General features: G+C 40.4%; 1 protein-coding gene across 2 annotated transcripts in view; it reads left to right on the forward strand.

The window, feature by feature from the left end:
- The first annotated feature begins 4,780 nt into the window (after positions 1-4,780).
- The window catches only part of LONP2 (lon peptidase 2, peroxisomal), a 120,525-nt gene continuing 98,290 nt past the window's right edge, over positions 4,781-27,015 (forward strand). For both annotated transcript variants that reach the window (XM_010596137.3, XM_003416345.3), the window contains exons 1-2: positions 4,781-5,097; positions 14,019-14,253. In XM_010596137.3, coding sequence (XP_010594439.1) covers positions 4,865-5,097; positions 14,019-14,253 — 468 coding nt within the window. In that variant the 5' untranslated portion in view covers positions 4,781-4,864. The remainder of the gene's footprint in view (positions 5,098-14,018; positions 14,254-27,015) is intronic.

The following is a 27,015-nucleotide window of genomic DNA, read 5'->3' on the forward strand; positions in this document are numbered from 1 at the left end:
TTTTCTGCATCAATTGATAAAATTGTGTGATTCTTGTCTTTTGTTTTATTTATATGATGGGTTACTTTGTTTCTGTAATGTTGAACCAACCCTGCATACCTGGTATGAGTCCCACTTGGTTATGGTGAATTATTTTTTTGGTATGTCGTTGAATTCTATTGGCTAGAATTTTGTTCAGGATTTTTGCATCTATGTTCATGAGAGATATAGGTCTGCAATTTCCTTTTTTTTTATGGTGTCTTTTTTTTTTTTTTTAATCTGATTTTGGTATCAGGGATTTGCTGGCTTCATAGAATGACTTTGGGATTATTCCGCCCTTTTCCACGCTCCGAAATGCTTTTAGCAGTAGTAGTGTTAACTCTTGTCTGAAAGTTTGGTAAACTCTGCAGAGAAGCCATCCAGGCCAGGGCTTTTTTTTGTTGGGAGTTTTTTGATTACCTTTTCAATCTCTTCTTTTGTTTTGGGTCTATTTAGTTGTTCTACCTCTGTTTGTGTTAGTTTAGGTAGGTAGTGTGTTTCTAGGGATTCCATTTCTTCTAGGTTTTCAAATTTGTTAGAGTACAATTTTTCATAGTAATCTGATATGATTCTTTTAATTTCAGTTGGGCCTATTGTAATATTGCCCATCTCATTTCTTATTCATTTTATTTGCTTCCTTTCCTGTTTTTCTTTTGTCAGTCTGGCCAATGGTTTATCGATTTTGTTAGTCTTTTCAAAGAACCAGCTTTTTGTCTCGTTAATTGTTTCAACTGTTTTTCTGTTTTCTATTTCATTTAGTTCTGCTCTAATTTTTATTATTTGTTTTTTTCTGGTGCTTTGGGGTTTCTTTGGTTGCTCTCTTTCTATTTGTTCAAGTTGTAGGGATGATTCTTTGATTTTCGGCCCTTTCTTCTTTTTGTATATGTGCATTGATTAATTTAAATTGACCTCTGAGCACTGCTTTCACTGTGTCCTAAAGGTTCTGATAGGAAGTGTTTTCATTCTTACTGGATTCTACCAATGTCTTTATTCCATCCTTAATGTCTTCTATAAACCAGTCTTTTTTGATCAGGGTATTGTTCAGTTTCCAAGTGTTTCTTTTCCCTGCTTTTTCTGTTATTGAGTTTTCCTTTTATGGCCTTATGGTCAGAGAAGATGCTTTGTAATATTTCAATGTTTTAGATTCTGCTAAGGCTTGCTTTAAAATGACATAATATGTGGCGTGTTCTAGAGAATGTTCCATGTGGATTAGAAAAGAAAGTATACTTGGCTGCTGTTGGGTGGAGTGTTCTGTACATGTCTATGAGGTCAAGTTGGTTGATTGTGGCATTTAGATCTTCCGTGTCTTTATTGAGCTTCTTTCTGGATGTCCTGTCTTTCACCAAAAGTGGTGTGTTGAAGTCTCCTAGTATTACGGTGGAGCTGTCTATCTCACTTTTCAGCGCTGATAGTTTGTTTCATGTATCTTGCAGCCCTGTCATTGGGTGCATAAATATTTAAAATAGTTATATCCTCCTGGTATATTGTCCCTTTAATCATTATATAGTGTCCTTCCTTATCCTCTATGATGGATTTAACTTTAATTCTATTTTGTCAGAAATTAATATTGCCACTCCTGCTCTTTTTTTTGTTTGCTTGATATATTTTTTTCCATCCTTTGAGTTTTAGTTTGTGTCTCGAAGGTGTGTCTCTTTTAGGCAGCATATAGACAGACTGTGTTTTTTAATCCATCCTGCCACTCTCTGTCTCTTTATCGGTCCATTTAGTCCATTTAAGTTCAGCATTATTATGGATACGTATGACTTTAGGGCTATCACTTTGATGTCTTTTTTTGTATGTTGTTGACAGTTTCTTTTTCACACTTAATTTTATGTGCTGAGTAGATTACCTTTATATATTGTCCTTTCCTCATATTTGTTTTTGTTGATTTTGTTTCTGCTGACTCTCTACTTTTTTCTCGTATTTTATTTTGATGTGTAGGATAGTTTGTCTCCTTTTTACCCCTATTTTTCTAAATTTAAACCTAACTTTTATTTCTTTATAATGCCTTGTCTTCCTTGCCATATGGAAGATCTATGACATTTCTTAGTCCCTCTTTGTTGTTTTAATGTTGTCTTCTTTTACGTAATAACATCGCTTCTTCCCTGTTTTGAGCATTTTTTTATCTTGATTTATTTTTGTGATTTCCCTGTTTGGGTTGACATCTGATTGCTCTGCCCAGTGTTCTAATCTTGGGTTGATATCTGATATTAGTGATTTTCTAACCAAAGACTCCCTTTAGTATTTCTTATAGTTTTGGTTTGGTTTTTATGAACTCCCTAAACTGCTTATCTGGAAATACCCTAATTTAACCTTCACATTTGAGAGACGGTTTTGCTGGATATATGCTTCTCGGTTGGCAATTTTTTGTTGTCGTTATTCAATTTTTTATATGTCATCCCATTGCCTTCTTGCCTGCATGTTCCTGCCAAGTAGTCTGAGCTTATTCTTATTGACTCTACATTGTAAGTGACTTTTCATTTATCCCTAGCTGCTCCTAAAACTCTCTCTTTATGTTTAGTTTTGGCAAGTTTGATTATGATATGTTTTGGTGACTGTCTTAAAATCTACCTTATGTGGAGTTAGATAAGCATCTTGGATAGATATTTTTTCATCTTTCACGATATCAGGGAAGTTTTCTGCCAACAAACCTTCAACAATTCTCTCTGTATTCTCTGTTAACCCTCCCTGTTCTGGAACTCCAATCACTTATAGGTTATTTCTCATGATAGAGTCCCACATGATTCTTCAGGTTTCTTCATTTTTTTTAATTCTTTTATCTGATTTTTCTTCAAATATATTGGTGCCAAGTGCTTTATCTTCAAGTTCACAAATTCTGCTTTCCACTTGCTCAATTCTGCTCCACTTCTGTAATTTTATTGTTAATCTTCTGAATTTCTGATTGCTGTTTATGGATTTTTCCAGCTTATTAAATTCTTCATTATGTTCCTGAATAACATTTTTAATTTCTTCAACTGCTTTATCTGTGTGTTCCTTGGCTTGTTCTGCACATTGCTTGATTTCCTTCCTGACGTCTTGAAGGCTTCTGTATATTAATCTTTTGTATTCTGCCTCCAGTAATTCCAGGAAGGCACTTTCATCTAGAAGATCTCTTGATTTTTTGTTTTGAGAGCTTGTTGAGGCAATCGTGGTCTGTATCTTTATGTGATTCGATATTGACTGCTGTCTCTGAGCCATCAAAAGTTACTGTATTAGTTTATTTTATGCTTGCTTACTTGCTTTGTTTTGTTTTGATATGCCCAAATGGGTTGCTTGAGAGAGCTAGCTTGATTATTTTCATCTTTGGAGCTCTGATGTCCTGTCCCCAGACGACTAGAGCTGTTAACAGGTATATCAGTGTAGGAGTCCATTTACTTTTCTTATATGAATTCAGCTCAGGTGTCCAGGTAGCTGATCATCAAGTGTGTGGTACAGGCTCTGCCTTACAGTCTTAGAGAGGCCGGGGTAATTGGTGTAGGTACCCGTATCTGGATGCAGCAGGGGGTCACGCTCTGAACAAGGCAGGGGGCTGAGAATCGTTCTCCATGTATCTCTGAGGAAAGCATGTCCTTGTTCGTAGACATACAGGTGGTTGGGTGCTGCAGATGGACCAAGGGCACCCAATGTTTTTGGCTATAAGGACTGGGAGGTACCAGTTATCCTTGGACCCCTGTCGCAGGTGGCTGGGTGACCTGAGCGGAGCTACCAGTCCTTAGGCCCCTGATGTGGGTAGGTGAGGACCCTGTCTAACAGGCAAAGTGGCGTCAAACATCAAACACCCACCTCTCCACCACACAGCTGAAACAGTTGTAGTCTGCCAACGAGGGCCTATTTTCCTGAAACAGGCCCACACATGTCCATGCAGCTGGAAAAGGTACTCAAAGTCCACAGACCATTCATGCCTGGACAGGAGCTGCTTCTGTCCTGAGCTCTCCCAGTTAGTGGAGCTGGCAAATTATCTTTTCCCCCAATTGCGAATTTATTACTTCTCCAGGGCCTGGAGCATGGGTCTTAGGTGCTGGGCCAGGCCTATCTCAGGCCCACGAAAATCAACACCTGCTGAAGCCGGCTTGGGGTTGGGGGGCACGGTAAAATATACGCGAGTACTTAGCTTTTGGCAGCCAAACTCTTAACCACTATGCACAAGGGTTTTCAGATGAGTTACTGGCAATGTTAATTTCCTGAATTTGTCAATTGTACTATGATTATAACCCTAAAAAACCAAACCCGTTGCCGTTGAGTCGATTGCGACTCATAGAGACCCTATAAGACAGAGTAGAACTGTCCCCATGGAGTTTCTAAAGATCGGGTTGTGGATTCACACTACTTACTGATGTTCTGGTTAGCAGCCATGCTCTTAACCAGTTCACCACCAGGGCTCCACTATGATTATGTAAGATGATAACAGGAGAAACTGAGGGGATGATATACGAGAACTCTTTTCTATGTATTTTCGATATTTTTGTAAATACACAATTAGAAAAAAAGTTTAAAAAATTTTAAATATGTACCATTTAATTTAAACAGGGCCTTGCTTCCAAACGCAATACGTAAGTCGTTCTGTGTGTGGGTGAAGCTCTCGAAAAAGCGGAGAAGGCCTGAAGAGGCAGAAGTCAGAGCCCGCTTTTGCGCTGTTCTTCTCGCGTTTGTAAGCCACGCGAGCCGCTCCGCAGCCCCACAGGAGGCAGCGCGAAGCGGCGGGCTTTGAGCCACGGGGCGGTCCGTAGCCTGCAGCCGGAAGCGCTGGCGCGCCGGAAGCGGGGAAGAGCGTGGTGGAGGCGGGGTAGGTGGCGGAGAGCTGTGGGTCCCGTCCTTCCGACGGTCTGCTGCACGGCCTTCTGTCACCATGTCGTCGGTGAGCCCCATCCAGATCCCTAGCCGCCTTCCGCTGCTGCTCACCCATGAGGGCGTCCTGCTGCCCGGCTCCACCATGCGCACCAGCGTGGACTCGGCCCGCAACCTGCAGCTGGTGCGCAGCCGCCTGCTCAAGGGCACGTCGCTGCAGAGCACCATCCTGGGTGTCATCCCCAACACGCCCGACCCTCCCAGCGACGCACAGGACCTGCCGCCGCTGCACAGGTAGGCCGGGCGGCCTCTCTGGGGACTGCCGCCGGCGCTGGCCTGCGAGCGCGGAGCCTGGGGAGCGGCCTGGGAGGCTGGGCTCGGCCGCCTGCTGGGCCCTCGCCGCGTCGGATGGGGATGAGAGGTGCCGCGTTGAAGGACTTGGCTGGGGCTCCCCACCCACTCCAGGTCTTCAGACTCCTGGTCCAGTGCGTCTGGCGTTCCAGGCCCCTCCTTGCCCCCAGCTGAGCTCTCTCTTCTTCTTTTCCTCGTCTTGTTTTTATTAGTTAAAAAATTTTATTGACTTTATTGAGGTTCTGTCTCGTCTACGCATTTGCTTTTACCAGTCCCATTCTAAACTGCATTCCTTTCCATTAACTTTTTTTAGTTGTGGTGAAATGGACGCAACATAAAACTTGCCATTTTAACCGTCTTTAAGGGTACAGTCCAGTGGCATTGATCACACTCACAGTCTCACGCAGCCACTCCCCCTGTTTGTTTCCAGAGCGTTTTCGTCACCGTGAACTCTGTGCCCGTTATGTAATAACCCTCGCTCTCCCCTCCCCCAGCCCAGCTGAGCCACTAGTTTGCTTTCTGTCTCTGTGCATTTGTCTGTTCTGGATGTTCCCTGTAAATGGGATCGTACAACGTTCGTCCTTTTGTGTCAGGCTTATTTCACTTAGCATACTGTTTTCAAGGTCCGCCTGTGTCATAGCATAAACTTGGTTTCTTTTTATGGTGGAATAATATTTCGCTCTACATATATACAAGGGGACCTGGTGGTGCAGTAGTTAAAGTGCTCGGCTGCTAACTGAATGGTCTGGGGGTTTGAATCCACCAGCCACTCTGGGAGAAAGACGGGGCAGTCTGCTTCCGTAAAGATTACAGCCATGGAAACTCTTTGGGGGCAGTTCTTTCTACTCTGTCCTAGAGGGTTGCTGTTAGTCAGAATCGACTCAGTGACAGTGGGTTTGGCATACATGTCTGCAGTAAGATCTGCAAAAGCTCGAACCTGTCAGGGAAGGAAAACTCAAATATCCTCCATTGAAATGAGTGATACAAAAGTGTTAACACTAAACCCTGTCAAAGGCAGAAAACTTGCAAGACCCGGAAAAACAAGGCAGTCTTGTCAAGTTTTGGTTCTCAAAGGTTTCACTATACTTGAATTTTTCTTCTCTGACAGGTTTTTGCTTTACACAGGTTCTGGGTTTCACAAGTTTTAATGTATTTTCCAACAAATCAAGTAATAGAAAAGTGATACGGCTACACCCTGCCAAAGGTGGAAAACTTGTGGAACCTGGAAAAATAAGGCAATCCTGCTGAGTTCCAGCTCTCAGAGGTTTCTCTGTACTACATTTTGTGTATCCACTCATCTATTGATGGACAGTTGGGGTTTTTCCCCCATTTGGGTGTTGTGAATAATGCTGCAATGGACGTTGGTGTACGCGCATCTGAGTACCTGGTTAGAATTTTGCATATATACCCAGGAGCGGAGGCGTTGGATCATATGGTATTTCAGTGTTTAACTTTTTGAGAAACCGACAGACATTGGCACAGCGGGCTGCACCATTTTACATTCTCACCAGCAACCGATGTGGTATCTCACTGTGGTTCTGCTTTGCATTTCCCTAAAGATGGTGAGCATCTTCCCTTCCATGCATTTCCAGGTGCCTGCCTTGTACACTCCCTGCCTCCCCTTTCCTCCTCCAGTGCTTCTGTTTTCCTGCTCATATTTCCCTTTGGTCTCTCTTTCTGGAATTTTAGTAGTTCTCATCTCTGCTCCTTCTCTTGTATCTTAACATGCATTTCCTTAGGCCTTGTCTTAGTTATTAAGTGCTGCAATAAGAGAAATACCACAAGTGGATGTTTTTAACAAACAGGAGGCTAGAAGTCTGAATTCAGGGGCCAGCTCCAGGGGAAGGCTTTCCCTCTCCAACAGCTCTAGGGGAAGGTTCTTGTCATCATTTTCCCATGGGTCTAGGAGTTTCTCAGCACAGGGACCCTGGGTCTAAAGGACACACTCCATTCCCAGCTCTTCTTTCTTGGTGGTAGGAGGTTCCTCTTCACTCCTTTATATCTCAAAAGAGAGTGACTCAAGATACAGCCCAATTCTGTAGATTGCGTCCTGCCTCATTAACATTGCGTCCTGCCTCATTAACATTGCGTCCTGCCTCATTAACGTAACTGTCTCTAAATCCTAACATCATAGAGGTTAGGATTTACAACACATAGGATAATCACATCAAATCACAAAATGGACGAAAATCACAGAATACTGGATCATGGACTAGCCAAGTTGACACGTTTTTAGTGGACACAGTTCAATCCATAACAGGCCCCAAGCTTACCACTAGATTGCACCAGGGGATGAGAGGCTCCGTACGGTGTGGTCCTAGTTGTGACTTTGGGTGAGGGACTAACCCCTTCCTATTTCTTTCCTCATCTGTTTGGAAACTGACGGCATCTACCTGAGTACTGTAGTCACTAGCCACATGTAGTTATAAAACCGTTGCTGTTGAGTGGATTCCGGTTCATAGCAACCTTACAGGACAGAATAGAACTGCACTTTAGGGTTTCTAAGACTGTAATCATTATGGAAGTAGACTGTCTTTACCTGAGGAGCAGCTGGTGGGTTTGAACTGCAGACCTAAAGCCTGGCTTTTCATGTGTGTGGATATCTTTCTGGCTTCCATCTGATCTTTGGTTATTGGCTGAGTAGAACTGGATACTTTCCAAGTTTCAGTACAGTTGGATTCTGGTTTTCCTGCATACAACCCCACTCCTTAAACCTCTGCTTATCTCTCTATAATTTTTGGCTTTCTGTGTCCAGGCACTTAGTTGCCTGTTGAGGTAAGAGCACTCGTGAGTAGATTTTTTGTTGTATTTTTACTGTGCACATGTATGGTGATGACCCACAGGAACACTGTGAACTTTAAAAGTAGATTTACTTATATTTTAGCTTTGAGTGATTATTTGCTGGCATTATTCTGGCAAGACTTCGGAGGGTTTTTAATTTTTTTTAATGTATATACCTGGGTAACACAAACAGTTAAGTGCTGGACTACTAACCAAAAGTTGGCGGTTTGAACCCGCTGAGAAGCGCCTTGGAAGACCGGCCTAGCCATCTGCTTCCAAAAGGTCACAGCCTTGAAAACCCTACGGAGCAGTTCTACCCTGCACTGGTGATGTTGCCAAGAGTCAGCATCAACTCAGTGGTAGCTAACAACAGATCTCTCCAAAACAATGTCTGAGTTCTCCTGATGGAGGTAATCGCTGATATCAGATAATGTGTAGACTGACCCTGTTGTTCATATCGCTGCCTTTGTTTTAAATAAACAGCAAATACTAAAATTTAATCATTTGGGTTAGAAAACATACGATGAAAATCCTTTGCAGAATTCCAGCATTGTAAGAACTCAGTACACAATCTTGTTACCCCAGAAATATTATTTGCTTCTTGAAGAGTCTTTGTAGAAAGATTATGTCACATTCCTTAGCGATGGATTCCATTCCCTTTCTTTCTCTGATATAACCTTTAAAATGCTCTTTAGTTTAATAAAGTGTTTTGATAATAAAAATATTCAGTTATCCGTAACATTAGTGTCTTGACACAAATCTGCCCCTTCTCAGTTACCTGCCTTGCTTTACTTTAAGAAAGCGCTTCGATAGTACAAACACTGAGTTATCCATAACGTTAGCTTCCAGACACAAACCTGTCCTTCCCCAGTTATCTGCTTTCCAGGTGGCAGTGGTACCCAGAGGGGAGGTAGGTGGCCCTGCCGCAGTCCATATTCCCTTTACACCATCCAGGTGACCCTGGCTGCAGTCTTCAGGGAGCAGCAGAAGGAATTTGCCCCCAAGTTCCTTGCCACACAAAGTAGCAGAGCCACACGTTGACTTATCTGAGCCACTCCTTCATCCTTCAACAACTCAGCCCAGTTCTGCACACGCAGGGCAGACCTGGTGCCCCACAGGAACCTTTTCAGGAGGGCTTTGCATTATCCCTGCAGTGTAGGACTTAGTGCCCATCACCTCACGACACCCTTCACTTCCCTGCTTGACTGGACTGTATTTTTAGTGGCTCCTGAGTGACCCATTGTTTTCTTCATGAAAATGGACAGTAATTTAGCACTACCTGTACAGTATCCTTGTATGCATTTCAAGGTGGTCATCAGTCCTGTTCCAGCCCTGCCTCCTTCAGAGTATGTGGCTTGCTTTCCTCACAGTGCTGGTTCCTCTGTCGCCCTCCATGTGCTGGTTTTCTTCTTCATTCTGAGACGCCACATAAGTCTCACTGCCTTTTGTTTAATGAAAAGTTAACGTTTTATATGTAGTAGATGTACAGTTTCATAATCTGAATTAATTCTTTGTGTATTACTATTTGTGTATATTATTAGCATTCTTAGGCATTCAAGAAATGTTGGCTGATAATAGTAAATTTTTTTTTTTTTTTGTAGTTCTGGGTATTAGCCAGTATGTAATGGGTAACTCAGACTTTCCTAAGCCTGCAGTTACTCTTTTTTAGGGAAGATCTGTCTAGAAATAGGAGCCCTGGTGGCACAGTGGTTTAAGAGCTTGACTGCTGACCAAAAGGTTAGCCGTTCGAATCCACCAGCTGCTCCTTGGAAACCCTATGGGGCCGTTCTACTCTGTCCTGTAGGGTTGCTATGAGTTGGTATCGACTTCATGGCAATGGGTTTGGTTTTGTTTGGGTATAGAAGTGACATTTCTTAAATTCAAAAATGTTTTAGGAAAGGGATGAGAATTAAAAAATCCTGTAGCAGCAAAACCTCTTCTGTTTTAACTTGAGACTATTTTAATAGACTCTTGCCTTGTTTCTAAATCATTATTAATCTTCATAAATTTGCTCAAAATCATTAGATATTCAAGAAGTTAATTAGGTAATACCAAGACAAAATTAAAAAGATGTTTTAGTGGTTCTTTCCGAGAAATGTGTAATTTTTCTTCCGCAGCTTCGGTAGACGTGCTTCTCTTCAGAAGTTACCTGTCATTAATACTTAAACGTTGGTGTTGTTGCTGTTGTTAGCTGCCATGGGGTTGTCCCATGTGTAGTGGTGCAGACACTGCCTAGTCCTGTGCCATAATGCCGTGATAAGTTGCAAATGAAACCACAGTGATTCATAGGGTTTTCATTGGCTGATTTTCAGAAGTAGATTGCCAGACTTTTCTTCCTAGTCCATCTTAGTCTGAAAGCGCCCCTGTAGTCTGTTCAGCATCATTATTGTTGCTGGGTGCCATCCGTTCCAACTCATAATAACCTGTGGGACAGAGTAGAACTGTCCCATAGGGTTTTCTTGGCTGTAATCTTTACAGAAGCAGATCTCCAATGCTTTCTCCTGTGGAGCCACCGGGTGGGTTCCAAACACCAACCTTTTGGTTAGTAGTCGAGCCCTTAACTGTTGCACCGCGAGGGCTCCTTGTTCAATGTAATAGCAACATGCAAACCACCACAGACAGGTGGCTGGTGGTACGCATGGGTATATTTGCCCAGAATTGAACCTGGGTATCCAGCATGGAAGGCGAAAGTTTGCCATGAACCTCCCTAAACCAGATGCTGTCAGGTTGATTCTGACTCATGGCAACCCCATGTGTGTCAGAGTAGAACTGTGCTCCATAGGAATGTCAAAGGCTGTTTTTTCTGAACTAATCTCCAGGCCTTTCTTCCAGGGCACCCCTGGGTAGACTCGAACCTCCAACCTTTGCATTAGCAGCCAAGAGCATTAATTGTTTCTACAGTGAGTGGTAGGCTTGTAACCATGGGTAGCTAGCTAGGTTTACCCTTTCTCAATCCCAGTTGCTCACTTGTGATGAGGAGATAGTACTTTCCTCTTAAAATTGAAGGGAAGAATACCATTAAACAATACTGCAAAAGCGTCTGTGAACTGCAGAGCCTTCTAAACCCCTTTGTTAGTGGTATTGTCATTCCCCAAATCGGGGGAGAGGTGTTGGTGGGGAGTGAAGAGGTCCTGCCTTCTGACATCTGAAGGGACTTGGAAGAGACTTGGAAGATTGAGGATTCCAAGAGAAACAAGGGGCTTTAAAGTTAAAAAAAAGTGCTCGGCATATAGACCAGAGCTTAGATACTTGCATAACATCCTTTTCTTGGAACCTGCTTTTTACAGTAGTACTGCTTTTAGGTTTTCCCATCATCAGAGTTGAGGATTCTCAAATACTTTTGGAACTCGTGCTATAAAGAAGTCAGTTTCCAGATTACACAGATCATATCAATTGTAGCCAATTATAATACCAATTATAAAATTTTACAGTGTCTGAAGGTGGATCCCCTTTAGGAGTTTCAAAAATTCTTTGAGCCGTAACCATACCAGGGTAATTAGTGTACAGTTTGCTGGAGCTACTCCGCAAAAGAAAGAAACTTCTCGAATCTGTTGTTCCAAAATCAGTAATATTGATTCTGTGGTTACAGCTGATAAAGCACATGGTGATAGAAGAGCTGGGATGTTGAGAAAGGTGATTGACTTGATGTCAGGGATTGAATTGTGTCCCCCCGAGATATGTATCAATTTGGTTAGGGCATGTGTGGTTGTCCTCCATTTTGTGATTTTCCTACGTGTTATAAATCATAATCTCTGCCTGTGGTTAAAAAGAATTAGGGTAGGGTGTAATACCCTTGCTCAGGCCACATCCCTGATCCAAGGTAAAGGGAGTTTCCCTGGGGTGTGGCCTGCACCACCTCTTATCTCTCAAGAGATAAAAGAAAAGAGAAGCAAGCAGAGAGTTGGGGACCTCATACCACCAAGAAAGCAGCACCAGGAGCAGAGCGTGTCCTTTGGCCCTCGGGTCCCTGTGCCTGAGAAGCTCCTCGACCACAGCAAGATCGAGGACAAGGACCTCCTTCCAGAGCCTACAGAGAGAGAAAGCCTTCCCCTGGAGCTGATGCCCTCAATTTGCACTTTTAGCCTACTTTACCTTGGGGAGATAAATTTCTCTTTGTTAAAGCCATCCATTTGTGGTATTTCTGTTACAGCAGCACTAGACGACTAAGACACTTAATATAAAGTCTCTTGTGTATCATAGAAGGAAAGTTTTATTAGATTGATTGAATATATTGTTTATTTTAATGCCTACTTTTATGTATGAAACCTAGAGTCCAATATACAATAGAATTTGTCTAAAATTGCATTAAACACCATCCTTTCAAACAAGGCTTTTCACCCAGATGTCCTTCACCAGGTATTCTGTTTCTGGCCCTTTAATTTCATAGGTCATGTTTTTCTCTAAGGAGGGTATATTCTAGTAAAATGTATGTGATGTCAGGTAAGAACCAGGAACACCTTTAAAACCTTTGTATATTTTACCTCATAAGGAGGAGAGACAGACTGTGACTCTTGTTTGGAACATCCTCCTTTCCACCGTTAGCAAAAGTATTTTTTAACTTGCTTTGTAAGAAAACTCATTTTGGGTCTCATTTTTTAACAGTGACCTACCCCAAATAATTAAATTTATCTCCCAGTCTGGAGGTTTGAATTTACCTCATCGTTCTCTCCCTGTGGTTTCTCCTCAGTTTCTAGTTTTTAAACCCCTTAGGCCAGGGGTCCAGTTTCATGTCTGGATGTTCACAAAGCTGAACTCTTTCTGCATTGTGTAAACATTGATGAATATCGTATGGCCTTTAATCTGTTTAAGTATTGCTAACTTTGTCATACAATCTGAGTTGATTTTCAGGAATTGGGTAATGTGACATACTATTGACTGTTGCTGTACACCATTAAGTTGATTTCAATTCATGTATAAGCCAAAACCAAACCCACTGCCGTTGAGTTGATGCTGACTCATAGTGACCCTATAGGACAAAGTGGAACTGGCCCATGGAGTTTCCAAGTAGCGGCTGGTGGATTCGAATTGCTGACCTCTTGGTTAGCCGGTGAGCTCATAACTGCTGTGCCACCAGAGCTCCCCAGCTGCGTGTAGAGGTAAGCAGATTCACTACAGGATTCACGTGCTGCATTTGCATGTGACTCAGCGTGTTTGAGATGGGCAGGTGCGGAGTTCCAGTATTACCGTTTTCTTCATTTAATTCTAGTTTCCTTTCTGTGGCTGAGGAGAGAAAATGTTACTTTAATTTGGGCGCTGGAAGCATCTTCTGAGTGTTGATCTTTAAGTTTTGTGTAACTTTGGTATAGTTTGAGTGAGACTTCCTTTCTGTGAATTTGATTTATGTGTGGCGTGATCAGGGTTTCCTGTCCTGTTAAGGAGCTAAGACGTACATAATATACAACTTTTTCAAAGGTGGAGTGATTACCACATGTAACAGAACTAGGATTTGACCTTCTTGAACTGTGGGTCTTTCTCTAGCTCTCTTCAGTTCTCGACAGCTTATAGACTCCAATGTGTAACCCTTACATTTAGAAATTCAGTGTTCAAGAGCGTGCGTGTTAATTCCCAGATTGTGAGAGTTTGAGACAAGACAGGTAGGTAGACATTGTATAAATTGATTATATAAAAAGCTGGCAACTGGCTTGATGTTAGCAGCAAAATGTATCGGAACAGAAATTTTTTAGACTGGTTTATATGATGTTATTTATATTTAAACCTGATTAAAATGCTAATATTTATTCTGGGGTAAAATTGATTGCCTTATCCCTAGTTGGCAAAATAAATATAAGCTCTGTAATTATCAAGCAACTGCTTTTACGCTTAGATTTTTATGCTTAAATAATCCAAATGTTTAGCTAACTTTTAAAAGAGGTGCTGATTATAGTGAGATGGACTGTTTTGTTCCATAGATGACCTAAGAGACCACGTACCGGATGCTAAATTAACTAGAGAAATAATTTACTTACACCTTAGATGTTGTTTGAGATATTTAATGACTATCTCAGAAATGGCGACCGTTTTTGAGGTGACTTCCTGTTCTACATATAAATGCTTATGACACCAACTTTTTTTGTGTTTTTCAGGATTGGGACGGCTGCACTGGCGGTCCAGGTCGTGGGCAGTAACTGGCCCAAGCCCCACTATACTTTGCTGATTACAGGCCTGTGCCGTTTCCAGATTGTTCAGGTCTTAAAGGAGAAGCCATACCCTGTTGCTGAAGTGGAGCAGTTGGACCGACTTGAGGAATTTCCCAGCACTTGTAAAACTAGGGAGGAGCTGGGAGAGCTTCCTGAGCAGTTTTACAAATATGCAGTACAAGTGAGTTGCCTTTATTTTTCCTTTAAAACCCTTTTTCTTTGGTTCCACTGCTGCCCTAAGGAGTGATGAATCTGTCAGGTGGTGGAGTTTTAGGGTAGTGTAAGTTGAACTGAGTTAATAGAATATCGTAACATTCATTTCAATGTGCTTTTTTCTGGGATTGTACCTAAATCATTCCAGGACATATTAGCTAATTGTTTGTAAAAATTTTCCACAGAGTATTTCTAGAGCTTCCCCTTATGATTTTCTCTGGCTCCAAGCCAAATTGTTATTAAAGCTAAATATGTAATGTTAAAAATTATAATACTGCACAGAAGCTATTTGTGACTAAAATACCTGGGCTCTGAATTGTACATGTTATAGTCAAGGTCACATGTGCCCGGCAGTAACACAGAGGGCTGATCTCAAGTATGGTTAAAAACCTCAATAACTCCATGCTGGGAGGAAAGCATGTGTGTTAGATATCCCTAATTCTAGGTTATTGAGGGTTTTTATAACTAACTTTTTCTAAGAGAAAGTGCCTCTCCCACCCCATTTTGTTTCAACCCTTATTAAAATATCAAATGCAGTCTGCTGCTTTTCTGTTGCTATAATCCAGTAAATAGAACTGAGTCTTCAAGGACCAGGTAGTGCCTAAAGGTCTTGATTATGAATGTCATTGATCATTCATTGAATAGTGTGTAGCCCAGCCGGTGATGTCTGTACCTGGTGTGGCATTTCAAGGGACGAACTTCTAGTGTGGTGAACAGCAAAAGAAAAGTAGAAAAACTGTACCTGTAACTTCTGCGGGGGCAGCTTGACAACTGGAACTAGTTTACCTGCTGTGTAGGCATGAAGGAGTTACAGGGGAAATAGACTTTCTTTCCTTTCCTGGGGTGATACTCCCTGGGTGTTTCTTCTATTGGACACAGCTTCATAGCTTTTTTCACTTTGCCATTTACTTTTGCCAACTTTAAATCTACAGAAATTTCTTGAACATAGAAAAATTTTGTATGGACATTACATTCAATTTTAGAGAGAAATCGTCATAAATCTTACTATAATGCGTGTAATTTCATTTTTGCTTGTCTTCTGGTCTTGGTCTATATTCAGTTTTATGTTGTTTTCATATCCATGTCTAATTTTCATATTAAATACTTCTATTAAGTGCTTTTATAAATATTTTGAGTTGGGATATCATAGTTTTACCATTCCTGTTTTTAGTCTGTTTCCAGTTGACACCTCCCTGGTTCTACGCCCTCATCACCTCTCCCTTTGACTTCTTCAGTAGCCGCCTAACTGAACGCCTTCTAGTTCCTTCTCTCTAAGCCATCCTGTTAAGTTTGGAGCACGCTTCTCCCTGAGTAAAAAACTTTAATGGATAAAGTCCAAATTTCTTAATATGACATTAAGGCCCTTCACAACATAGCCTAGGCTTGTCTCTTTTGCCTGAACTCTTGTCATGTGTGCTTGTGGTTTAGCCACTTTGGACCTCAGAGAGCTTTATGTCTTGTTCTTTCATGTCTTCATGATTTTGCCTTCTGTTCTCTGCTGGGGGTGCTTCTCCTCCCCTGAGTCTTCACCTTCTCTTTATGTGGTTTTTTGATGGCATGGACTCCTGGCGCTCCTTTCTCTGCCTGCACGGCTCTCTCTACATGTTCTTTAATATCATGCTCATCACATTGTAATGAAACTTACCTCACAGGTCTCTTAGCACATTGGAGTTCCTCCCTGCGTTAGCCACCCCGTACCGAGCAGCATATTGTGTCTGCAAATGGTATGTACTCAGTAAGTGCTTGGAGAATGAGTTTTGACTGTTTAATTTTCTTAATATGACTCGTCGACTCGAGGGCACTGGGTTTTTATGAATTTCTAGAAGCAAGGTCTTCAAATTTTATTAAATTTTCTTTAATGTATTATTATTGCCACATTAAAAAAAAAAAATCACTGAGATAGGGAAAGGAAATGTGACAGATCTCTCAAGGGCTTTTAATGCTTCTGCCTGGAAGGAGCTGTTACTTCCCCTCATGTTTCATGGACCAACAGAGGATTCCTAGCCACATCTAAATCTATAGATGAGAAAGCAGTCCTACTGTGTGCCTAGAAGAAAAGGGAATCTTTCAACAGCCTTAATGACCACCACAGTCACTAAAAGCTTGCCTTATGCTTCATTAGGTTTAACTCTGGGGTATAACCTGGAAGTTATTTTTCTAACAGTCATTCGTAGTCAGTGCTCAGATCCTAGTTAATCAAGATTTTGTAATAAAAATCAGCATTTCAGTACTTACGTGTTATCATCGTACCATCAACTACTTAACCCTAAGGTTCCTGAGGGCAGAAACTATATCTTCCTCATCTCTGTATTCTTAGAATAGTAATTGACACAGAAAAGTACCTGGTAAATATTTGCATTTGTTATTGGATTGATACAGTGGAAGAGTCTGGCCTTGTCAGTATGAACTGACGTCTGTATTTTGTTTGCATTAAAAAAACTGAGTATTTGGGGTGTATTAGCACATTTTCTATTAGGTAGATGTGCTTTCAAGTGTTTTTTCAGCATCGTAATAACACTGGCAGTTTAAAATAATTTAACAGATCAGACATGGAAATATTTCATCATTTTGGTACTTCTTACTAGTTGCATACTGTGAGATCAACAAAAAAAATTAGTACATTCAACTTATATTTGAGTGGTTACAGCTGAAACTTCATGGTTCCCATTCCTACCCTACTTGTTTCCTAAAACCCCTAAACTGCTATCATTAAAGATACATGGGGTCAGGGAAGCAACACAAACAATTCTCAGCAGCTTTTTTCTGTCAACTTTGTGCTTACCTGTAAAAAGATCAAGTTTATGTCTAAGTTTACTAAAGGAAGCTGCTAGTAATGTCCTGGGAACTTGGCAGAACCTTGTCACTGGCAGAGCATGCATTTTGAGTTGCTTTTATCAAAGTGGAGCATATTTGTAGGCAGGCCAACTTAGATTAGATTTACCATCCGTAGTTGTAAAACAACACAAAGCCCCTTCCTTCACTAGCTAGTAATGAAACAAAGTACTGATTAGCATAGTAATTAAATCTGTCACACAAGCAGCATGCTCTGTTACACATTTATCAAAAAAGAATTTTGTTTTCATTGTGACTGATTTAGTGTAGCTCTACAATAGCATCTGCCCCTCCACTCAAAAGTACCTCACCAGGAACACCGTGAAGAGCAGTCACCAAAAGGGACTCTCACTGGATTAAAATTTATAAGGAGAGTGAAAGAGATTCTGAGGCCTGAAATACTAATACAATACTTTTAAATATTGCTTTGAAATATTGTAAGTTAAGATAGTTGAGTCTTTCAAATACAGGCCATCCTCACTTTGTATGTTTCTGAAATACACGATTTTCAGTTAGCATAGTTATCAAGAACATGTGCAACTTTTAGTTGCCATGGTGTATTAACTGTGAATAATTGCATGAAGCACAAACTTCACTGTTAGCTCTTAGTCCAAAAGTCACTGTGGAAACAACAGAAGCAAATCATGCTCAGTGCCCTGGCATATCGCTTTTTCAAAGTCTGTTAGTAATTGGTCACTGTGCATCTGTTACTCATTTCATGCACACACAGCAAAGTGTGTGGTTGTGTTGTCTCCTTGTCTCCCAGAGTTAAACCCATGAGACATTTCACAGAAATGGATAATTAAAAGAGGGATTGGCCAACAAAGATGAAAGTACAACAACAACAAAAACAAAAATGATAATGCTAGAAGTAAAATGCAAGTCAGCTATGAATGCCGTTGCAGAAGAAATGACTTCCTGTGGGAAAACTGACACTGTCGCCATTCAGCAGACTCGAGGTGTGCCCCCTGAGGAACTCTGTGAAGACAGACTATTGACATAGGGAAGGAAAGTGGTCGGGACGAAAGGATGATGGTGTCTCACAGGAAGTAATTTGAAGTTTTTTGCCAGCATCACTTCCTCTGAGACATCGTCATGACATTGAAAGCGCAAAGGATAAATCCTGGAGCTGATCCAGACTTAGGAATGTGTCGGTTTACCAAGGCATAGAGAAGACGTCCGCACCACATCAAGCCCCACGTGATACGAAGAAAACAAGCGCTGTTGAAACTACGCCTGATGAGTGTTTTACAAAGAAAAGCAACACTTTGTCAGTGTTCCTATATTTTAAATGGCGATGTATTAAATGAATATTAGTTTGACTATTTCTTTATTTCCCTTAATGTGTATGGAGCTTTGGTGGCACAGTGGTTAAGAGCGCAGCTGCTAACCAAAAGGTCAGCCACTCGAATCCACCAGCCACTCCTTGGAAGACCTATCAGGCAGTTCTACTCTGTCCTCTAGGGTTGCTATGAGTTGGAATCCATTTCATGGCAGTGGGTACGGGTTTGTGTTTATGACCAACAGTAAGACCATTTTTTTGTTTTTTTTTTTTACTTTAGATGAAGGTTTACAGAACAAACTGGCTTCTCAATAAACAGTACACATATTGCTTTATGACATTGGTTAACAACCCCACAACATGTCAACACTGTCTCTTCTTGACCTTGGGTTCCCTATTACCAGCTTTCCTGTCCCCTCCTGCTTTCTAGTCCTTGCCCCTGGGCTGGTGTGCCCTTTAGTCTTGTTTTGTTTTATGGGTCTGTCTAATCTTTGGCTGAAGGATGAACCTTAGGAGTGACTTCATTACTGAACTGAAAGGGTGTCCTGGGGCCATACTCTCAGGGTTTCTCCAGTCTCTTATCAGACCAGTAAGTCTGGTCTTTTGTTCTACATTTTTCTCCAGCTCTGTCCGAGACCCTCTATTGTGATCCCTCTCAGAGCAGTCAGTGGTGGTAGCCAGGCACCATGTAGTTGTACTGGACTGTCTGATGGAGGCTGTGATAGTTGTGGTCCATTAGTCCTTTGGGCTAATCTATCCCTTGTGTCTTCAGTTTTCTTCATTCTCCCTTGCTCCCATTGGAGTATTTTAGATGGCCACTCACAGGCTTTTAATCCCCCAAATGCTACTCATCAATATTTTCTTTATAAACTATTGTGCAAGTTGAGTTAGATGTTCCCCGAGACCATGGTCCCCATAGCCCTCAGCCCAGCAGTTCGGTCCCTCAGTGAGTTTGGATATGTCTGTGAAGCTTCCATGACCTTGCCTTGGACAAGTTGTGCTGGCTTCCCTAGTATTGTGTACTGTCTTACCCTTCACCAAGGTTACCACTTGTCTGTTGTCTGTTTAGTGCTTTTCCATCCCCACCCCTCCCGTCCCTTGTAACCATCAAAGATTGTTTCTTTGTGTAAACCTTTTCATGAATTTTTATGTTGGTGATTTCATGCAGTATTCGTGCTTTTGTGATTGACTTATTTCACTCAGCATAATGCCCTCCAGATTCACCCATGTTGTGAGATGCTTCGTAGAGTCATCATTGCTCTTTATCGTTTCGTGATATTCCATTGTGTGTATGTACCATAGTTTATCCATTCATCTGTTGATAGGCATGTAGGTTGTTTCCATCTTTTTGCTGTTGCGAACGGTGCTGCAGTGACACGGGTGAGCATGTGTCTATTCTTGCGATGACTCTTATTTCTCTAGGATATATTCCTGGGAGTGGGATTGCTGGATCATATTGTATTTCTATTTCTAGCTTTCCAAGGAAGCACTGTATCATTTTCCAAAATGGTTATATTTTGCGTTACCACCTGTGGTGCATAAGAGTTCCAGTCTCCCCACAGCTTCTCCAACATTTGTTATTTTCTAGGTTTTTTTTTTTTGATTCGTGCCAGTAATTCCAGGATGAGATGGTATCTCGTTGTGGTTTTGATTTGCATTTCTCTAATGGCTAGTGATCCCGAGCATTTCCTCATGTGTCTGTTAGCTGCTGGAATGTCTTCTCTGGTGAGGTGTCCATTTCCTTTGCCCGTTTTTCAATTGGATTATTTGTCTTTTTGTTGTAGAGGTGTTGGATTTTCCTATAGATTTTAGAGATTAGACCTTTGTCAGATTTGTAATAGCCAAAAATTTTTTCCCAATCTGTAGGTTCTCTTTTTACACTTTTGGGGAAGGCTTTTGATGAGCAGAAGTGTTTAATTTTTAGAAAATCCCAGTTATCTAGCTTATCTTCTGGAGTTTATGTGTTGTTTATGTAGTTATGTAGTTTATGTAGTTTGTATCCTGTTAATGCCATGTATTAGGGCCTCTAGCGTTGATCCCTTTTTTTTTTTTTTTGTATAATCTTCATAGTTTTTGGCTTTATATTTAGGTCTTCGATCCATTTTGAGTTAGTTTTTTTTTTGTATGGTGTGAGGTATGGGTCCTATTTCATTTTTTTGCAGATGGACATCCAGTTTTGCCAGCACCATTTGTTAAAAAGACTGTCTTTTCCCCATTGATGGACTTTGGGCCCTTGTCAAAGATCAGGTGACTGTACGTGGATGGATTTACATCTGGGTTCTCATTTTTGTTCCATTGGTCAATGTATCTGTTGTTGTATCAGTACCAGGCTGTTTTGACTACAGTAGCTGTATAGTAGGTTCTGAGGTCAGGTAATGCAAGTCCTCCTACTTTATTCTTTTTTATATTCAGTAGTGCTTTACTTATCTAGGGCCTCTTCCCTTTCCATAAAAAGTTAATTATTAGTTTTTCCATCTCTTTAAAGGATTGAGATTGCATTGTATTTGTAGATTGCATTGGGTACAATCGGCATTTTCACAATGTTGAGTCTACCTATCCATGAGCGTGGTATGTTTTTTCATTTATGTAGATCTCTTTCGGTTTCTTGCAGTAGTGTTTTGGGGTTTTCTTTGTATAAGTCTTTTACATTCCTGGTTAGATTTATTCCTAAGTTGTTTTTCTTTTCTTAAGGGTTATAGTGAATGGTGGTGTTTTCCTGATTTCCTTTTCCTTATTCTCTTTATTAGTGCATAGGAATCCAACTGATTTTTGTATGTTTATCTTCTATCCTGCTATTCTGCTGAACCTTTCTATTAGTTCCCATAGTTTTCTCATAGAGTCTTTTGGGTTTTCTATATATAGTATCATATCTATAAATAGGCACAGTTTAACTTCTTCCTTACCAATTTGGATGCCGTTTCTTTTTCTTGCCTTACTGCTCTAGCTAGGACTTCCAGCACGATGTTATATAGGAGTGGTGATAAAGGGCATCCCTGTCTTGTTCCTCTTCTCAACGGTAATGTTTTCAGCCTCTCTCCATTAAGAATGATCTTGGCTGTTGGTTTTGTATAGATGCCTTTTATTATGTTGAGGAATTTCCCTTCTGTACCTATTTTATTGAGAGTTTTTATCAGGAATCAGTGTTGGACTTTGTCAGATGCCTTTTCTGCATCGATTGAGATGATCATATGATTCTTTTCTTTATGTGGTGGATTATATTGATTGATTTTCTAATGTTGAACCATTCTTGCATACCTGGTGTGAATCCTACCTGGTCAGTATTATTTTTTTGAAAGATGCTGAATTTTATTCACTGGAATTTTGTTGAGAATTTTTGCATCTATATTTGTGAGAAATCATGGTCTATAACTTTCTTTTTTTGTGGTGTCTTTGCCTGGTTTCGGTACCAGGGAACTGCTGGCTTCGTTGAATGAATTCAGAAGTATCGCTTCCTTTTCTGTGTTCTGAAATACTTTGAGTAGTACTGGTATAAGCTCTTTACTGAATGTTTGGTAGAATTCTGCAGTGAAGCCATCTGGGCCAGGGCTTTTTTTTTTTTTTTTTTTTTTTGCTGGGAGCTTTTTTACTACCTTTTCTCTCTCTAGTTATGGGTCTGTTCAGATTTTCAGCATCATTTTGTGTTTATTTGGGTAGGTAGTATGTTTCTAGAAATTTCTCCGTTTCCTCTAGGTTTTCAAATTTTTTGGAGTACAGTTTTTCATAATACTCTGTTACGATCCTTTTTATTCAGTTGGGTCTGTTGTAACGTCCCACATTTCATTTCTTCTTTTTTTTTTTTTTTAATTTTATTGACCTTCAAGTGAACATTTACAAATCAAGTCAAACTGTCACATACAAGTTTATATATACCTTACTCCATACTCCCGCTTGCTCTCCCCCTAATGAGTCAGCCCTTCCAGTCTCTCCTTTCATGACAATTTTGCCAGCTTCCAACTCTCTCTATCCTCCCATCCCCCCTCCAGACAGGAGATGCCAACACAGACTCAAGTGTCCACCTAATACAAATAGCTCACTCTTCATCAGCATCTCTCTCCTACCCACTGTCCAGTCCCTTTCATGTCTGATGAGTTGTCTTCGGGAATGGTTCCTGTCCTGGGCCAACAAGGTTTGGGGACCATGACCGCCGGGATTCCTCTAGTCTCAGTCAGACCATTAAGTATGGTCTTTTTGTGAGAATTTGGGGTCTGCATCCCACTGATCTCCTGCTCTCTCAGAGGTTCTCTGTTGTGCTCCCTGTCAGGGCAGTCATCGGTTGTGGCCGGGCACCAACTAGTTCTTCTGGTCTCAGGATGATGTAGGTCTCTGGTGCATGTGGCCCTTTCTGTCTCTTGGGCTCTTAGTTATCGTGTGACCTTGGTGTTCTTCATTCTCCTTTGACCCAGGTGGGTTGAGACCAATTGATGTTTCTTAGATGGCCGCTTGTTAGCATTTAAGACCCCAGACGCCACATTTCAAAGTGGGATGCAGAATGTTTTCATAATAGAATTATTTTGCCAATTGACTTAGAAGTCCCCTTAAACCATGGTCCCCAAACCTCTGCCCTTGCTCCGCTGACCTTTGAAGCATTCATTTTATCCCGGAAACTTCTTTGCTTTTGGTCCAGTCCAGTTGAGCTGACCTCCCATGTATTGAGTATTGTCCTTCCCTTCACCTAAAGCAGTTCTTATCTACTAACTAATCAGTAAAAAACCCTCTCCCACCCTCCCTCTCTCCCCCGCTCCTAACCACAAAAGTATGTGTTCTTCTCAGTTTATACTATTTCTCAAGATCTTATAATAGTGGTCTTATACAATATTTGTCCTTTTGCCTCTGACTAATTTCACTCAGCATAATGCCTTCCAGGTTCCTCCATGTTATGAAATGTTTCACAGATTCGTCACTGTTCTTTATTGATGCGTAGTATTCCATTGTGTGAATATACCACAATTTATTTAACCATTCATCCGTTGATGGACACCTTGGTTGCTTCCAGCTTTTTGCTATTGTAAACAGAGCTGCAATAAACATGGGTGTGCATATATCTGTTTGTGTGAAGGCTCTTATTTCTCTAGGGTATATTCCGAGGAGTGGGATTTCTGGGTTGTATGGTAGTTCTATTTCTAACTTTTTAAGATAACGCCAGATAGATTTCCAAAGTGGTTGTACCATTTGACATTCCCACCAGCAGTGTATAAGAGTTCCAATCTCTCCACAGCCTCTCCAACATTTATTATTTTGTGTTTTTTGGATTAAAGCCAGCCTTGTTGGAGTGAGATGGAATCTCATCGTAGTTTTAATTTGCATTTCTCTAATGGCTAATGATCGAGAGCATTTTCTCATGTATCTGTTAGCTGCCTGAATATCTTCTTTAGTGAAGTGCATGTTCATATCCTTTGCCCACTTCTTGATTGGGTTGTTTGTCTTTTTGTGGTTGAGTTTTAACAGAATCATATAGATTGTAGAGATCAGGCGCTGGTCGGAGATGGCATAGCTGAAAATTCTTTCCCAGTCTGTAGGTGGTCTTTTTATTCTTGGTGAAGTCTTTAGATGAGCATAGGTGTTTGATTTTTAGGAGCTCCCAGTTATCTGGTTTCTCTTCATCATTTTTGGTAATGTTTTGTATTCTGTTTATGCCTTGTATTAGGGCTCCTAAGGTTGTCCCTATTTTTTCTTCCATGATCTTTATCGTTTTAGTCTTTATGTTTAGGTCTTTGATCCACTTGGAGTTAGTTTTTGTGCATGGTGTGAGGTATGGGTCCTGTTTCATTTTTTTGCAAATGGATATCCAGTTATGCCAGCACCATTTGTTAAAATACTATCTTTTCCCCCAATTAACTGACACTGGGCCTTTGTCAAATATCAGCTGCTCATATGTGGATGGATTTATATCTGGGTTCTCAATTCTGTTCCATTGGTCTATGTGTCTGTTGTTGTACCAATACCAGGCTGTTTTGACTACTGTGGCTGTATAATAGGTTCAGAAATCAGGTAGAGTGAGGCCTCCCACTTTCTTCTTCTTTTTCAGTAATGCTTTGCTTATCCGAGGCTTCTTTCCCTTCCATATGAAGTTGGTGATTTGTTTCTCCATCACATTAAAAAATGTCATTGGAATTTGGATTGGAAGAGCATTGTATGTATAGATGGCTTTTGGTAGAATAGACATTTTTACTATGTTAAGTCTTCCTATCCATGAGCAAGGTATGTTTCTCCACTTAAGTAGGGCCTTTTTAGTTTCTTGTACTAGTACTTTGTAGTTTTCTTTGTATAGGTCTTTTACATCTTTGGTGAGATTTATTCGTAAGTATTTTATCTTCTTGGGGGCTACTGTGAATGGTATTGATTTGGTGATTTCCTCTTCGATGTTCTTTTTGTTGATGTAGAGGAATCCAAGTGATTTTTGTATGTTTATCTTATAACCTGAGACTCTGCCAAACTCTTCTATTAGTTTCAGTCGTTTTCTGGAGGATTCCTTAGGGTTTTCTGTGTATAAGATCATGTCATCTGCAAATAGAGATAATTTTACTTCCTCCTTGCCAATCAGGATGCCCTTTATTTCTTTGTCTAGCCTAATTGCTCTGGCTAGGACCTCTAGCACAATGTTGAATAAGAGCGGTGATAAAGGGCATCCTTGTCTGGTTCCCGTTCTCAAGGGAAATGCTTTCAGGCTCTCTCCATTTAGAGTGATGTTGGGTTTGTATAGATGCCCTTTATTATGTTGAGGAATTTTCCTTCAATTCCTATTTTGCTGATAGTTTTTATCATAAATGGGTGTTGGACTTTGTCAAATGCCTTTTCTGCATCAATTGATAAGATCATGTGGTTTTTGTCTTTTGTTTTATTTATATGGTAGATTACATTAATGGTTTTTCTAATATTAAACCAGCCTTGCATACCTGGTATAAATCTCACTTGGTCGTGGTGGATTAATTTTTTGATATGTTGTTGAATTGTATTGGCTAGAATTTTGTTGAGGATTTTTGCATCTATGTTCATGAGGGATATATGTCTGTAATTTTCTTTTTTTTGTGATGTCTTTAACTGGTTTTGGTATCAGGGATATGGTGGCTTCGTGGAATGAGTTAGGTAGTATTTCGTCATTTTCTATGCTTTGAAATACCTTTAGTAGTAGTGGTGTTAACTCTTCTCTGAAAGTTTGGTAGAACTCTACAGTAAAGCCGTCTGGCCAGGGCTTTTTTTTTGTTGGGAGTTTTTTTGATTACCTTTTCAATCTTTTTTTGTTATGGGTCTATTTAGTTGTTCTACTTCTGATTGTGTTAGTTTAGGTAGGTAGTGTTTTTCTAGGAATTCATCCATTTCTTCTAGGTTTGCAAATTTGTTAGAGAACGATTTTTTGTAATAATCTGATGTGATTCTTTTAATTTCAGTTGGGTCTGTTGTGATGTGGCCCATCTCGTTTCTTATTCAGGTTATTTGTTTCCTTTCCGGTATTTGTTTAGTCAGTCTGGCCAATGGTTTATCAATTTTGTTAATTTTTTCAAAGAACCAGCTTTTGGCTTTATCAATTCTTTCAATTGTTTTTCTGTTCTCTAATTCATTTAGTTCAGCTCTAATTTTTATTATTTGTTTTCTTCTGGTGCCTGATGGATTCTTTTGTTGCTCACTTTCTATTTGTTCAAGTTGTAGGGACAGTTCTCTGATTTTGGCTCTTTCTTCTTTTTGTATGTGTGCATTTATCCATATAAATTGACCTCTGAGCACTGCTTTTGCTGTGTCCCAGAGGTTTTGATAGGAAGTGTTTTCATTCTCGTTGCATTCTATGAATTTCTTTATTCCCTCCTTAACGTCTTCTATAACCCTGTCTTTTTTCAGCAGGGTATTGTTCAGTTTCCAAGTATTTCATTTCCCTTGCCTAATTTTTCTGTTATTTATTTCCACTTTTACGGCCTTGTGGTCTGAGAAGATGCTTTGTAATATTTCAATGTTTTGGATTCTGCAAAGGTTTGTTTTATGACCTAATATGTGGTCTATTCTAGAGAATGTTCCATGTGCACCACAAAGAAAAGTATACTTTGCAGCAGTTGGGTGGAGAGTTCTGTATAAGTCGTTGAGTTCAAGTTGGTTGATTGTTGTAATTAGGTCTTCCGTGTCTCTATTCAGCTTCTTACTGGATGTCCTGTCCTTCTTCGAAAGTGGTGTGTTGAAGTCTCCTACTATAATTGTGGAGGTGTCTATCTCACTTTTCAGTTCTGTTAAATGTATCTTGCAGCCCTGTCATTGGGTGCATAAATATTTAATATGGTTATATCTTTCTGGTCAATTATCCCTTTTATCATTATGTCGTGTCCTTCTTTATCCTTTGTGGTGGCTTTAATTTTAAAGTCTATTTTGTCAGAAATTAATATTGCCACTCCTGCTCTTTTTTGCTTATTGTTTGCTTGATATATTTTTTTCCATCCTTTGAGTTTTAGTTTGTTTGTGTCTCTAAGTCTAAGGTGTGTCTCTTGTAGGCAGCATATAGACGGATCATGTTTTTTTATCCAGTCCGAGACTCTCTGTCTCTTTATTGGTGCATTTAGTCCATTTCCATTCAGTGTAATTATAGATAAGTATGTGTTTAGTGTTGTCATTTTGATGCCTTTTTATGTGTGTTGTTGA

This window comes from Loxodonta africana, chromosome 21, assembly GCF_030014295.1.
Source record: "Loxodonta africana isolate mLoxAfr1 chromosome 21, mLoxAfr1.hap2, whole genome shotgun sequence".
Lineage (NCBI taxonomy): Eukaryota > Metazoa > Chordata > Mammalia > Proboscidea > Elephantidae > Loxodonta > Loxodonta africana.